Raw genomic sequence first — 14,960 nt, 5'->3', positions numbered from 1 at the left:
AAACAAAGTGAATAAAAGAGATGAAGAGAATAAGACATGCCCAACAAAGTTTAGAAGCTAGGAAGCTTTTGGAGTAACACTAAAAACAGCAGGATTGGTTGAAGAGGCAATGAGAAGCAAAGCCCCAAATATGCTTTCTTCATATCCACAGACCACTACCCTCTCCCACCTGGCAGAAGTCTGGAGAGGCTGAACCTCAGGAAAAGCTGAGGGTGGGTATGAGGTACCTGACTAAAAACAGAATTTAAATAAAGGCTACATGCTGACACGTGAGACTTTACCAGCTCTATTCCCAAATTCAGTCCCAGAACACCAAAACCCTGGCTTATATCTGTCAGGCTGAGGATTGAAGGGTATCTTTCTGGGGTAATTAAATAGCCCAAGGAGGGGGAAATAGATGAGGATACATAGCTGTAGGCATCTGAAGTCCCAGTCAAATGGGCCGGTCCCTTCCTGATCACCCTGCAGAAAGCTAACCCCTGTGTAAGGAACCTCTGTCTTCACACACACACACACACACACACACACACACACACACACACACACACATCAAGCTCTTTAGGGTCTTGCTCTTAAATATCAGTGGATAGACAAGGATGATCAGTCATTTGATAAAAATCTGTGAATGAAAGGTGGTGACCAAAGACAAAAGAGGAACTTGGAGGAAATGGACAATGCAGGGAGCAGAAGAAAACTAAAATAAGCCAGGTGTGGTGGCTCACACCTGTAATCCCAGCACTTTGGAAGGCCAAGGCAGGCAGATCCCTTGAGGTCAGGGGTTCAAGACCAGCCTGGCCAACGTGGTGAAACCCCATCTCTACTAAAAATCCTAGCTACTCGAGAGGGTGAAGCAGGAGAATTGCTTGAACCCTGGAGGCAGAGGTTGCAGTGAGCTGAGATCGTGCCTACAGCTATGTATCACTCCACCCTGAGCAACAGAGTGAGACTCCATCTCAAAAAAAAAAAAAAAAGAAAGAAAAATACTCCAGAATACCCTCAGGGATGAGAGAAAATATTATAATGGAACAATAACAGGAGACTGGAAAAAGGAGTATTCAAAGAATGAGGAAGAGCTCTTAAAAACCCAATTAAGGGCCGGCTTGGTGGCTCACACTTGTAATCTCAGCACTTTGGGAGGCCTAGGCTGTTGTATCACCTGAGGTCAGGAATTTGATACCAGCCTGGCCAACATGATGAAACCCCGTCTCTGCTAAAAATACAAAAAAGTTAGCTGGGCGTGGTGGTGGGTGCCTGTAATCCCAGCTACTCGGGGCTGAAGCAGGAGAAATTGCTTGAACCCCGTAGGTGGAGGTAACAGTGAGCCGAGCTCACGCCATTGCACTCCAGCCTGGGCAACAAGAGCAAAACTCTGTCTCAAAAAAAAAAATAATAATAATGCAATTAAAATAGCAGAAATTGTACATACATTAGAAGTTTTAGAAAATAAAGTTGAGAGAACCTCCCAGAAATTAAAATAAAAAATCAAAAATATAAAAATGGAGAAAGAAGAAAATTTATTAATCTCAGAGATTCAATACTGAATAACAGGAATTTCAGAAGGAGAGAACAGAAGTTGGAGAGGAGGAAATTCTCAAATAAATAAATAGAGAAAATGTCCCAAACCTGAAAAACAGTTTCTAGATTGAAAGTACTTACCTAGCACTAGTTCAATAAATAAAAAAAGAACCATGCTTAGTAGTTTGCATTTCTAAAAATGAAGGATACACCAGGAACGATGGTTCATGCATGTAATCCCAGCACTTTGGGAGGCCAAGACGGACAGATGACCTGAGGTCAGGAGATTAAGATCATCCTGGCTAACACAGTGAAACCCGCTCTCTACTAAAAATACAAAAAATTAGCCAGAAATGGTGGCAGGCACCTGTAATCCCAGCTACTCGGGAGGCTGAGGCAGGAGAATTGTTTGAACCCAAGAGGTAGAGGTTGTGGTGAGCCGAGATTGTGCCATTGCATTCCAGCCTGGGCAACAAGAGTGAAACTCCATCTCAAAAAAAAAAAAAAAAAAAAAAAGCTGGGTGTGTTGGCTCATGCCTGTAATCCCAGTACCTTGGATCACCTAAGGCAGGAATTTGAGACCAGCCTGGCCAACATGATGAAACCCCATCTCTACTAAAAATACAAAAATCAGCCAGGAATAGTGATGGATGCCTGTAATCCCAGCTACTCTGGAGGCTGAGGCAGGAGAATCACTTGAGCCTGGGAGGAGGAGGTTGCAGTGAGCCCAGATCACACCACTGTACTCCAGTCTGAGCACAACAAGGCAAGACTCTGTCTTAAAAAAAAAAAAATACTAAGAATAAATGGAAGATCCTAAAAGCCTTTTGTTTTTGTTTTTGTTTTTGTTTTTTTCTTTCTTACCACTATGCAAATAAGGCCCTAAATGTTTCTAGAAAAGACACAGGTCACATCCAAAACATTGGGACCTAGAATGATACTGAGCTTCTTTCTGTGTAGCAGCTCTGGGAGCTAGAAGACAATGGAGCATCACCCTCAAAATTTTGGATGGAAAAGTTTACTGACGTCAACTTTTGTATATAAGCATGTGGGTAAAAAATGTTTTTATGGCCAGGAGTGGGGGTTCACACTTTGTAAGCCCAGCACTTTGAAAGGCTGAGACACCTGAGTTCGAGACCAGCGTGGCCAACCTGGCAAAACCCCATCTGTACTAACAATACAAAAAGTTAACCAGGTGTGGTGGCATACGCCTATAGTCCCAGCTACTTGGGAGGCTAAGACAGGAGAATTGCTTGAACCAAGGAGGCAGGGGCTGTAGTGAACCAAAATCACGCCACTGCACTCTAGCCTGGGTGACAGAACAAGACTCCGTCTCAAAAAATAAATAAAAAGATTTTATGTGTCAGTTATATGTGTGGATAAAACAAGGACATTTCAGTCATTCAAGGTCTCAAAAAAATTCACCTTCTATATACCTTCTATCAAGAAATCATGGGAATATATACTCCACCTGAACCAGTGAGTAAATGGTAAAATAGACAGAGGATCTGGGAAACAGATGCTCCAGCCTAGGAAAAAAAAGGAGGGAATTATGGAGATGAAGAGGAGGAGACATCCCTGGTGAGATGTCAGCGATTCAGTGGCCTAGAGAGTAGTCAATCCAGGTCGGAGCAGGGGAAGCCCCTGAGGATGTCTTCAAGGCGGGGTGAAACTGACAGATAACCTGAAGTGTTTGAACTGATTAAGAGGAGATTTACAGTTCTGTTGGAGAGTCTGAGGATGAATTAATGAAAAATACATAACAAATACTAAGCTGGAAAAAAAAAAAAAAAAAAAAACAAGAAAAAAAGACTAAGAAGAGTAAGTGGTAATTATTAGTTCCAGGGAAACCAAAATTATACAAGAAAGGAAATTTAATTATAGCATTCCATGTGATTCAGCTGTATATATTATTTACTACATAATAGCACAGTTAGCACTGAATATTGAGTTGAACAAAAACAGTAACTTACACTGGGAGGAAGGGAGGATGGAGGCTTGCCTTGTGAGGGTGGGGAGGGGTGGAGAGTGCTGTTTTTGTTTGTCGGCCTGTAATATTAATTATTTGACTTTTAAAGTCATGTATTCAATAAAAATTTTAATAATTTTAAAATCAAATTAGTAATTTAAATTACAATAAATTATTAAAGAAGGGAATAATTCCCTTTATGAAATTATATTAATAATTTATATTAAGACATTATTCCCTTTTTTATAGTTTTTTTTTTTTAAGACTTAGGGTCTTGCTATGTTCCCTAGGCTGGAGTGCAGTGACTGTTCACAGGTGTGATCATAGAGTGCTACAGCCTGGAACTGCTAGGCTCAATCAATCCTCCTGCCTCAGCCTCCTGAAGTAGCTGGGACTTACAGGGTCATGCCATGGCTCTCAGCCTTTTCTTTATAGCTTTAAAAATAAAAGCATGTATATACCTATATATGCCTGTACACATGCACACACACACATGGTTAAAAAGATATATTTTCTGCTGCAGTTTGCTCTAAAATAGGTATATATTTGAACTTGATATTTATAAAATCATATAATATATGTATTCTTTTGTGAATTGCTTCCTTCACTTGATTACCTTTTTGTAACTCATCCAGATTGAGGTGTGTAGCTGTAACTCATTTGTTTTCATGCAATACAGTATTCTATTTTCTGAAAACCCATAGCCTATTTATCTGTTTTACTGTTGATAGACATTTATTCATATATTTTTTCTGCTAAAAATGATTCTACTACAAATACTTTTGTGTATGTGCAAAAGTTTCTGTAGAGTATATACATAGAAGTGCAATTGCTAAGATGTACAGTAAACACATGTTCAAATGTACTAAATAATGGCAAACTTTTTCAAAGTAGCCATACCAGTTTTCCCTCCCACTAGGAGTGGATAAGAATTGCTATTGCTGTGTATCCTTGTCAACACTTGGTATTGCCTGACTTTAATTTTAGTCAACCTGGTAGTTGTGAAATGGTTTTAGTTTGCATTTTCTTGACTGACATGAGATTGGACATCTTTTCATACATTTAGGAATTGTTTTTTTATTTCTTTTTTTTTTTTTAAAGATGGGGTTTCACCATTATGGCCAGGCTGATCTTGAACTCCTGACCTCAGGTGATCCACCCACCTCGGCCTCCCAAAGTGCTAGGATTACAGGCGTGAGCCACCGTGCCCGGCCCTAGGAATTGTTTATGTGCTCTCTTCAGTGAAATTCCTAGTTGGTTATTTTGCAGATTTTTCTAGTACAGGTATTGATGGACTTACGACCTATGCAACTTAACGACCATTCGACTTTACTACCACAGTCACTAGCCACGACTGCTCCGCGTTTGGCAGCACAAACATTGCCCAGTTGGGTGTACGACAGTGCGGACCATCTTCTGGCAGCACTACCATCTCCACGTGCACCATTTCAACTGTACATACAGCCTACTCAACTTAAGACCAAATCGTGTTACAACCGTTCTGCGGTCCCGACTGTGGTCGTAAGTCGAGCACTACCTGTAGATTGTCTTTGTCTCATTGATTCTTCACTGTTCTTTTATATGGTGGATGCTCATCCTTTGTCAGAGTTACATGCTTTGCAGATCAACATGTTTCCTTTTTTATTCTGCATATCTAATCACTCAAGGAGAAGTTTGAAAACCATTGGCCTAGGCTTCTGTTCTGTGCACCACAGTGAAATGGCCTTGTGGTTCTGCACAGGGTAGGTCTGGGTTCTTGGAGTGAGTCTCGCTGTAGTTACTGACTACTGCTGACTTGTGGCACTTGCCTTTGCAGGTGGAACAGGAGGATTTTGTAATGGAAGGGCATGGCAAGACTCCACCTCCTGGTGAAGAAAGCAAACAGTGAGTCACAGTTTATTTAAAAAGAGTCCTATTACAGGTCCTCGGAAACACTGGTTCAACATGCTGACTGTGTGTTTGTCAGAGATGTATATGTTGGAGACATTGGGGAATTCACCTGTTGCTTTGGTGGCTGTGAATGCATTGCTTCTATTTATAGACCAACTAACTGGAAGGACAAGAAAGTTAGCTTTATAGTTTTTCACACTTGCCTAATCAAAATTTATGTTACGTTTTAGCAGTGGCTTTAAGGCTCAGTATGTACCAAATTGAACTAATTCAGTTTGGTTGATTTCCAAAGAAAGTATAAAATGGTACATCCTTTTCTCAGCAATGTCTTTATTAAGTGGACTAAATTAATAGACCATTTCCTTGCAATCTACGTGTGAATTTATTTGAATAGTGCTTCCTTAAATTCTATTCCATTTGGTTATTTACACTTCTGATCTTTGTTTAAATAACAAATTGTTTCCCTAGTGAAACAGGAATTATAAATAATATAACTTAGTCAACATTCTAAATAATTTAGGATTTCTCCCCTGACTCCTTAAGGGGTGATTGGTTTTAAACCTGAAGTTGGGAGTCTGTGGGGTAGCTTTTTGATAGCAGTGAGTGGATTTTTTTCCTCTCTCTGTCATAGAATGTGAACAATTGTGTTGCAGAGCAGACTGGTTTTTCATATGCCCTTTTAAAGGAAAAACAGTTAAGACTGCTTAAAGTACTGACATAACTACTATTTTTTATTCAGACATTAGTCTCCTAAATTGAATGGCCCAGTGATTCATGGAATTTACCAAAAATCTATAGAGAGAAACTCCTCTCGCTCATATTTTTTTTTCCTAGAAAATAGTTTAATTTTGGTCTGTCTTAAGAAAATTATGTCTTTGAAACCCTTAGGAATAAATTATGCAGAATGGACTATGCTGCCACGAGGCCAGATTCATTAAAGGAAAATGGCTCGTCTTGTATTTGTTGTGAATGGAAACCAGGATATTTTCACAGCTGGTTTAATTTGCTAACCAGGCAATTTTAAAAATAGCTTACAATATAAATCCTAACTTTCCTGTATTCTGTCAAAAGCACTTATATTCTGCATGGGCTGATGGAATCAATTCATCTTTAGCAAATTAGAATGCCAGACATCTAGTCCCAGTGGAATGATAAGAGAAACACTTTAGGTGCTTTTCTCCCTGTCCACTGCACAGGCCTCCACCCCCACAGTCTGGTCACAGATCTGTCATAGAAAAATTATACTCCCCTTGGCTGGGCACTGTGGCTCACGCCTATAATCCTAGCTACTTTGGGAGGCTGAGGTGGGCGAATTGCCTGAGCTCAGGAGTTCAAGACCAGCCTGGGCAACATGGTAAAACCCCGTCTCTACTAAAATTCAAAAGAAATTAGTCTGGTGTGGTGGCATGTGCCTGTAGTCTACTCAGGATGCTGAAGCAGGAGAATTGCTTGAACCCAGGAGGCAGAGGTTGCAGTGAGCTGAGATCATGCCACTGCACCCCAGCCCGGGTGACAGAGCAAGACTTGGTTTTCTGTGCACAAGGTACTTCGCTTAAATGTTTTTTACTCTGTCATTTCCACTCATTACACTATTTCATCTCCATTTCACGCAGATATCAGGGTATGTAACTCGCCCATGGTAATGCAGCTTGAAATGCAATATAGATTTGAATCCAGATCTCACCGATGCTCTCACATCTTTTGCCTTCCTTAGAAGCTATGTTCCTGAAAAATACTGTGGTTACTAAAACTGCGGTTGTCAAGATCAAAGTCTCATGAATAAGAGGGAATTGGGGGAAACAATGAAAGTGGCATTAAGCCTATTTTTAAAACACAGATGAAAGTTCTGTACAATCAAGGGTATCCATTTCCCAAACAAACCAGTCTTTATCTTTAAAAACCTCTCTAGTAACCTGTCTCCTGAATCAGCTTATTTAGGTATTCAGGAAACGTTGCTGGGCAGATTCTCCCACAAGTTTTATGTTATACAAACTGTTCTTCTTTTAGAGTTTCAGACAGCCCCAGCAAGTTGGAATGCCATGTTTTGTATCCTTGCCTTTCTCCCTTGTTTTGTTTTCACAAGTCTCATACTGCCTAACCTTTCCACAGGTGAATACTATTCTATTTCTGGGCCTGGTCAGCTATTATATACTGAAGTGATAAAGCAGAAATTAGCCTTCTCAAAGGTGCTGTGTTCTTTTTTTGAGGCAACAACAATAAAAATATTTACAAAAAAATATTTTTAATTTCAGAACTGCAGTTGGCAAATGATTATTACTATACTTTATAAATACGATTCAGTTTGGGTAGAGAATCTAGGAACTGAATAATTTTTTTTTTTTGAGGCAGAGTTTCACTCTTGCCCAGGCTGGAGTGCAGTGGTGCAATCTTGGCTCACTGCAACCTCCGCCTCCCAGGTTCAAGGAGTTCTCCTGCCTCAACCTCCCAAGCAGCTGGGATTACAGGCATGTGCCCCCACACCCAGCTAATTTTGTGTTTTTAGTAGAAACGGGGTGGGGGGGGTCTCCATGTGGGTCAGGCTGGTCTTGAATTCCTGACCTCAGGTGATCTACCCACCTTAGCCTCCCAAAGTATCTAGGATTGCAGGTGCCCACCACCACAATGCCCAGCTAATTTTTTGTATTTTTAGTAGAGACAGGGTTTCACCATGTTGGCCAGGCTGGTCTTGAATTCCTGACTTCAGATGATCCACCCGCCTCAGCCTCCCAAAGTGCTGGGATTACAGGCATGAGCCACCATAATTTTTAAATAAAAGTAATATTAGCTTGTCGTAAAACATTCAAACAGTAAATATGACTATAGAAATAAAGATGAGATTCTTCCCTTCCTAATCTTCCTAAACATTTTCTGTACATGTAAAAAAATATTAAATTGATTTTTAAAAAATATCATTCTTCTGAGACTTACTTTTGTAATTTGACGTATTTTCAGTCCATTTCATTTTTTTTTTTTTCTTCGAGGCAAGGTCTTACTCTGTTACCTAGGCTAGGGTGCAGTGCTGCGATCATAGCTCACTGCGACCATGAACTCCTGGGCTCATGGGATCTTCCTGCCTCAGCCTCCCGAGTCGCTGGGACTACAGGTGCATACCACTGTACCCAGCTAATTAAAAAAAATTTTTTTGTAGAGATGAGGTCCCATATTGTTGCCCAGACTGCTCTACAACTCCTGGGCCCAAGCAATCCTCCTGCCTCAGCCTTCCAAAGTGTTGGGATTATAGGTATGAGCCACCTGGCCCAGCCTGTTTCATTCTTTTAAACATCTGTTAAACATTCTGTTGAATGGATGTACTATAGTCATTCTTCCCTAATAGATATTTTGATGCCCCTCACTTCCTTGATTACTACAAATAATATTTTTTTAAAAATCCTTATTCTTATATTTTTATTTTTATTGATTGATTGAGAGGGTCTCACTGTGTTGCCCAGGCTAGGCAACACAGTGGTGGGATCATAACTCACTGCAACCTTGAACTCCAGGGCACAAGTGATCTTCGACCTTAGCCTCTCCTGAGTAGCTAGTACTACAGGCACACACTATCAAGCCCAGATACTTTTTTTTTTTTTTCTTGTAGTAGAAACAGGGCCTCACTATGTTGCCCCGGCTGATCTCAAACTCCTGGGCTCAAGCAGTCCTCCCAAACTCAGCCTCCCACAGTGCTGGGAGTACAGGCATGTGCCATCACCCCTAGTCTCTTGCCGTTTTCATTTGTGTTCTTCTGCTTACTAATGAGATGGAATATCTTTTGTTAGTTTATTGGCCATTTATTTTTATTTTGTGTATCACCTATTTACATATATTTCCCATTTTTATTGGATTGTTTTTATAGTTTTGTAGGAGCCCTTTATACATTTTAGATACCATTAACCTTTGTCTGTTGAGATGTTTTAAATATTTTCTCAGTCCTTATTATTTAACATTAGATATCTTTCATGCCAACAAATCTTTAAAATTTTTATGTAGTAAAATCAACCTTTCTGGCTTTCATGTTTTATGCTTGCCTTAAGAAGTCGTCCCTACCCTAACCTGATAAAATATCTGTAGGTTTTCTACTTTATTATTTACATTTAGATGTTTAATTTAATTGGTACTTAGTTTTGTGTATGGTGTGAGGCAGAGATCTAACTTAATTTTCTTTCCAAATGGTTCTCATTCACTGGTATTAGCCTGTATGAACAGCCCATTTCACTTACAGAGGGCAGGAGAACACATGGCTAATGTAACTTGCTCAAGGTCATGGAGCATATTCTTGTAAGGACTAAGACTAAAATTATGTCATTAGCAGATCTGTGCCACTTTCCTTATATCCTCATTTAACGTTTTGACTATAGGTTCCCAAAACCTTAAAACATTATTTTCTGTGATGTTTGTTTCAATGGAACTAAGTTCTATTAAGAAGCAGATTAAGGTAGCTGTATATGTAGAAAGTGCTTGAAACATAATTGACTGCTGATACTGAGAAGTATCTGTGCTAAACTGTTAATATTCTAGACCAGTTGTACTGAATTCTGGTATATGTATATCAATAAGATTTATAATGTATATAACTGTAAACATTTTATATGTATTGTTTCATTGGGGTTTATTTACTCTTAGAATATCTAATCATTTTTCTGAGGATATTCTCTTGAGAGTTACTTTAGCAAATCAGACAAGCAAAGTTTATTGCCATGTAATTACTACATTAAAATTACACAGCTTTAATTGCATGACGTGTTTAATGCAGGAGTAAATATTAAAATTAGGACAGCTTTTTAAAAAGCAGCTGAGCAGGTACTTGCTCATAGATTGTGTTTGACCATGCTTATTGAGAGGTCATTGTAGGCCAGGTGCAGTGGCTCATGCCTGTAATCCCAGCACTTTGGGAGGCTGAGGCGGGTGGATTATGAGGTCAGGAGATTGAGACCAGCCTGGCCAAGATGGTGAAATGCCATCTCTACTAAAAAAATACAAAAATTAGCCAGATGTGGTGGTGGATGTCTGTAATCCCAGGTACTCAGGAGGCTAAGGCAGGAGAATCGCTCGAACCTGGGAGGCGAAGGTTGCAGTGAGCCGAGATCGAGCCACTGCACTCTAGCCTAGGCTTCAGAGCCAGACTCCGACTCAAAAAAAAAAAAAACAGGTTTTCATAGATAAAATGCAAATGGACTTTTGATTTGGTTTTATTTATATTTGTGATGGTCTAAAGGTTTGTGGGAAGAGCATTTGTTGTAATTTTGAAGCTAAATACCAATTTTGGTGTAGTTGTAAATTTGACTTCTTTCATTCTTTTAATTTTTTCCCACTGTATATCGTAATCTTTAAATCTAGGCTTTCAGTCTTTATGTTAAAGTTGACTCAAATTCTCAAAAGATACTTATCTTTAATGTGCTGAAATCACTATATTTTTCTAGTAAATTTTTGTCAATTAAATGTTCTTCATTCTTTTGTCTCGTTCTATGAAATGCCATTATTAAAAACAAATTTCTCGCAGGGTGCGGTGGCTCAAGCCTGTAATCCCAGCACTTTGGGAGGCCGAGGCAGGTGGATCACGAGGTCTAGAGATCGAGACCATCCTGGTCAACATGGTGAAACCCCGTCTCTACTAAAAGTGCAAAAAATTAGCTGGGCATGGTGGCGTGTGCCTGTAATCCCAGCTACTCAGGAGGCTGAGGCAGGAGAATTGCCTGAGCCCAGGAGGTGGAGGTTGCGGTGAGCCGAGATCGCGCCATTGCACTCCAGCCTGGGTAACAAGAATGAAACTCCGTCTCAAAAAAAAAAAAAAAGAGTTTCTCCTGCCTCAGCCTCCCAAGTAGCTAGGACTACAGGCATGCACCATCATGCCTGGCTACTTTTTGTATTTTTAGTAAAGACAGGGGTTTCACCATGCTGGCCAGGCTGGTCTTGAACTGCCGACCTCGTGATCCACCCGACTTGGCCTCCCAAAGTGCTGGGATTACAGGCAAGAGCCACCACACCTGGTTCTGAAGGCAGTTTTATATTGATGGTTCAGGGAGAAATAAAAGTGTAATATATGGAGTTAGCACTGCTCTCCATACTCCAGTGTGTTGTGGTTCTGTGTGGCTTTGTGCTCCAGGTGCTGGTTTTTGTTTTGTTTTGTTTTGAGATGGAGTCTCCCTCTGTATCTCAGGCTGGAGTGCAGTGGTGCAATCTCAGCTCACTACAGCCTCCGCCTCCCGGGTCCCGGTTCAAGCAATTCTCCTACCTCAGCCTCCCAAATAGCTGGGATTACAGGCACTGGCCACCATGCCCAGCTAATTTTTATATTTTTTAGTAGAGACGGGGTTTCACCATGTTGGCCAGTCTGGTCTTGAACTCCTGACCTTGTGATCCACCTGCCTCGGGCTCCCAAAGGGCTGGGATTATAGGCGTACACCACCACGCCCAGCCCCAGGTGCTGTTTTATAAGTTTCTTAACTCTGTCATCTTGATTATATTCTCTTCTTCCTAATTACATTCATCCCATTTTAAATGTCCGGTTATAAAAGGCCCTTTTAATTTTTCTGAATTTTACTTATTATAGGTCTTTCTTTAGCTCTAACAGTTTGTTCTCACCTTATCTCTGTTTCTGCTGCCGCTCCAACTCCCTAACTCACAACTCCATCTTTTAAACTTTTAAAAGTTGCACTTGTAGCACAAGATAAATCCCCACTGTGTAAGGATTCCTTTTATTAATATATTCCTTGTTTCATATTTGACTACCTAATTAGGTGCTAAACTTTTTGGGACCCATTCTTTTGAGTGTTTATTTAAAAACCTTGGGCAGCTCTATAGCATTTCCTAAGTACAGGGAAAAGTAAAAGTATTTCCAAATCATGAATTTTATAGATAAGCATCTTCAGAACACAAACGTTGATATTATGCCGTAGGAAAGTTGTTGTTGTTAATGTTTTTATATTGTGTATTATACCATAAGGTTTTCACCAGTTTTTTCCCCCTTCAAACTGTTACAATATGTACATATTGAAATAAATTTATTAAGAATTACCGGCCGGGCGCGGTGGCTCAAGCCTGTAATCCCAGCACTTTGGGAGGCCGAGGCGGGTGGATCACGAGGTCAAGAGATCGAGACCATCCTGGTCAACATGGTGAAACCCCGTCTCTACTAAAAATACAAAAAATTAGCTGGGCGTGGTGGCACGTGCCTGTAATCCCAGCTACTCAGGAGGCTGAGGCAGGAGAATTGCTTGAACCCAGGAGGCGGAGGTTGCGGTGAGCCGAGATCACGCCATTGCACTCCAGCCTGGGTAACAAGAGTGAAACTCCGTCTCAAAAAAAAAGAAGTACCAGGTTGAACTCTCTGTAAACTCAATCATTATTACACAGTAGTAAGCTAGACATCAGAAGAATAGTTGGTTTTTCTATATAATCTTTAACAGCTTTTGGGGGAACGAGGAAATGAGTTTTCTTTTCAAGTTAATTGGTACATTGAAAATGGCACAAAGAGGTTCAGTAGATGATAGTTTATAGTCATGGAAGTTTTGCTGCTGGGAATTTTTGTAAAACCATCAACATTTTGTACTAGATCTTTGAGGAACTTTCAGTTGCTAATAAATTTTTTAATTTCCACTGAAGTTACTTTTTAAAAAATTAATTCTCTAACATTTTTCCCCCCCCGAGGTCTCAGAATTGTAAAAAATTCTGAATTTTGTGAGATTTTTCTTGGACCCCTGGACCATGGATTAATTGCAATAAGAGTAATTTCAAGGCCAGGCCTGGTGGCTCACACCTGTAATCTCAACACTTTGGGAGGGAGAGGTGGGAGGATTGCTGGAGCTCAGGAGTTAGAAAACAGCCTGGGCAATATGGCCAATCCTTATCTCTACAAAAAATGAAAAAATTAGCTGAGCCTGTTGTTGTGTTCCTGTAGTCCCAGCTACTCAAGATCACTTGAGCCTAAGAGGTGGAGGTTGCAGTGAGCCAAGATCTCACCATTGCCCTCCAGCCTGGGTGACAGAACAAGACCCTGTCTTAAAAAAAAAAAAAAAAAAAAAAAGTAATTTTAATAGATGACACAATGAGACCCTGTCTCTAAAATAAAATAAAATAAAAAGGTTAAACACAGTGGCTCACGCCTGTAATCCCAGCACTTTGGGAGGCTGATGCGGGCAGATCACCTGAGGTCAGTAGTTTGAGACCAGACTGGCCAACATGGAGAAACCCTGTCTCTACTAAAAATACAAAATTAGCCAGGCATAGTAGCATATGCCTGTAATTCCAGCTACTTGGAAGGCTAAGGCAGAAGAATTGCTTGAACCAGGGAAGCAGAGGTTGCTGTGAACGAGATTGTGCCATTGCACTCCAGCCTGGGCAACCGGAGCAAAACTCCATCTGAAAAGAAAAGAGAAAAGAGAAGGGTAACTTAATAGATATGTGTTTCACAATTTTATTTTATCTTATTATCTTAGCTACAGATAACAGCCTTGTTTCCTGTTCTCACTGTAACCTCTGCCTCCAGGTTCAAGTGATTCTGCTGCCTTGCCCTCCCAGTAGCTGTCATTACAGGTGCACGCCACCATGCCCTGCTAATTTTTGTATATTTAGTAGATACAGGGTTTCCCCATGTTGGCCAGGCTGGTCTCGAACTCCTGACCTTAGGTGATCCGCCTGCCTGGGTCTCCCAAAGTTCTGGTCTCCCAAAGGTGTGAGCCACCATGCTTGCCAGATATGTGTTTCACAATTGACAATGACTACAAACTTTAAGAGTTGCTCTTCATTACAGGCTAAGGTGTTAACTTTAAATAATAACAAATAGGGTAGGTCATGTCGCTCTCAAAATGTTTATTTTGTTTATATTTTACTTATATGGACAACTAATATGCCTTTATGGAAAAACATTAATTGAAAGGCAAGATACATTTATCCTGTGACTTGAAAGTGGTGTCTTAAGGCATCTTTTTGGAGATACTGTTATGTAGTTGTAGAATGTTTTCAAATCCTTAGCACTATGTGAAAATAGGTAAAGAAATACATGTTCAGAATCAAGAATCTCCAATGGTGTCATGAAGAGAAGCTAGTGTTCATTTTCTCCACATTTTATGATCACTTGAGGGTATGGATCCAAGTTCCCTCAGAGCATTCTGGCATTTGCCTTCCCTTAGGGAATATCTGTGTGTGAAGTGAGGAAGAGTATGGTAAGCGGGAGGGGAGGCTCAAGGCAGAAAAGATGAGGTTAAAGCTTCATGCTAGATCTTCAGCTCTGTGAGGATGGATTTCTGTTGTCTTGGTCACTGCCTAGAGAAGTGCTGGCACAAAAAGCATCTATAAATATATGCTGAATGAATAAAGATGTCAGGAAGTTCCCATCAACTGCTGAGAATCCCTAATCTACGCTCTTACTCTGAAAGTCAGAGGTGGTGTTATTAAAAAGCCTAATTTCAGAGTATTTTATCTGTTATTGGCAGAAGAAAAGTGCATTAAAGTACTTTGGGGGACCGAGGCGGGAGGACCACTTGAGGTCGGGAGTTCAAGACCAGCCTGACAAACATCATGAAACCCTGTCTCTACTAGAAAAAAAAAAAAAAAAAAATTAGCCAGGCATGGTGACAGGCTCCTGTAACCCTAG

The 14,960-nt window shown here is 40.4% G+C and overlaps 1 protein-coding gene across 11 annotated transcripts in view; it reads left to right on the top strand.

Annotated features, from left to right (window-relative positions):
- TNRC6B (trinucleotide repeat containing adaptor 6B) overlaps positions 1–14,960 on the top strand; it is a 296,001-nt gene that overhangs the window by 104,092 nt on the left and 176,949 nt on the right. For 6 of the 11 annotated variants that reach the window (XM_074390906.1, XM_074390915.1, XM_074390905.1 and 3 more), the window contains one exon: positions 5,301–5,368. The exons of the other annotated variants lie outside the window; for them this stretch is intronic. In XM_074390906.1, coding sequence (XP_074247007.1) covers positions 5,301–5,368 — 68 coding nt within the window. The remainder of the gene's footprint in view (positions 1–5,300; positions 5,369–14,960) is intronic. 11 annotated transcript variants of the gene reach the window in all.

Source organism: Saimiri boliviensis, chromosome 21, assembly GCF_048565385.1.
Source record: "Saimiri boliviensis isolate mSaiBol1 chromosome 21, mSaiBol1.pri, whole genome shotgun sequence".
Taxonomy (NCBI): domain Eukaryota; kingdom Metazoa; phylum Chordata; class Mammalia; order Primates; family Cebidae; genus Saimiri; species Saimiri boliviensis.
This window is presented reverse-complemented; position numbering and strand designations above follow the sequence as displayed.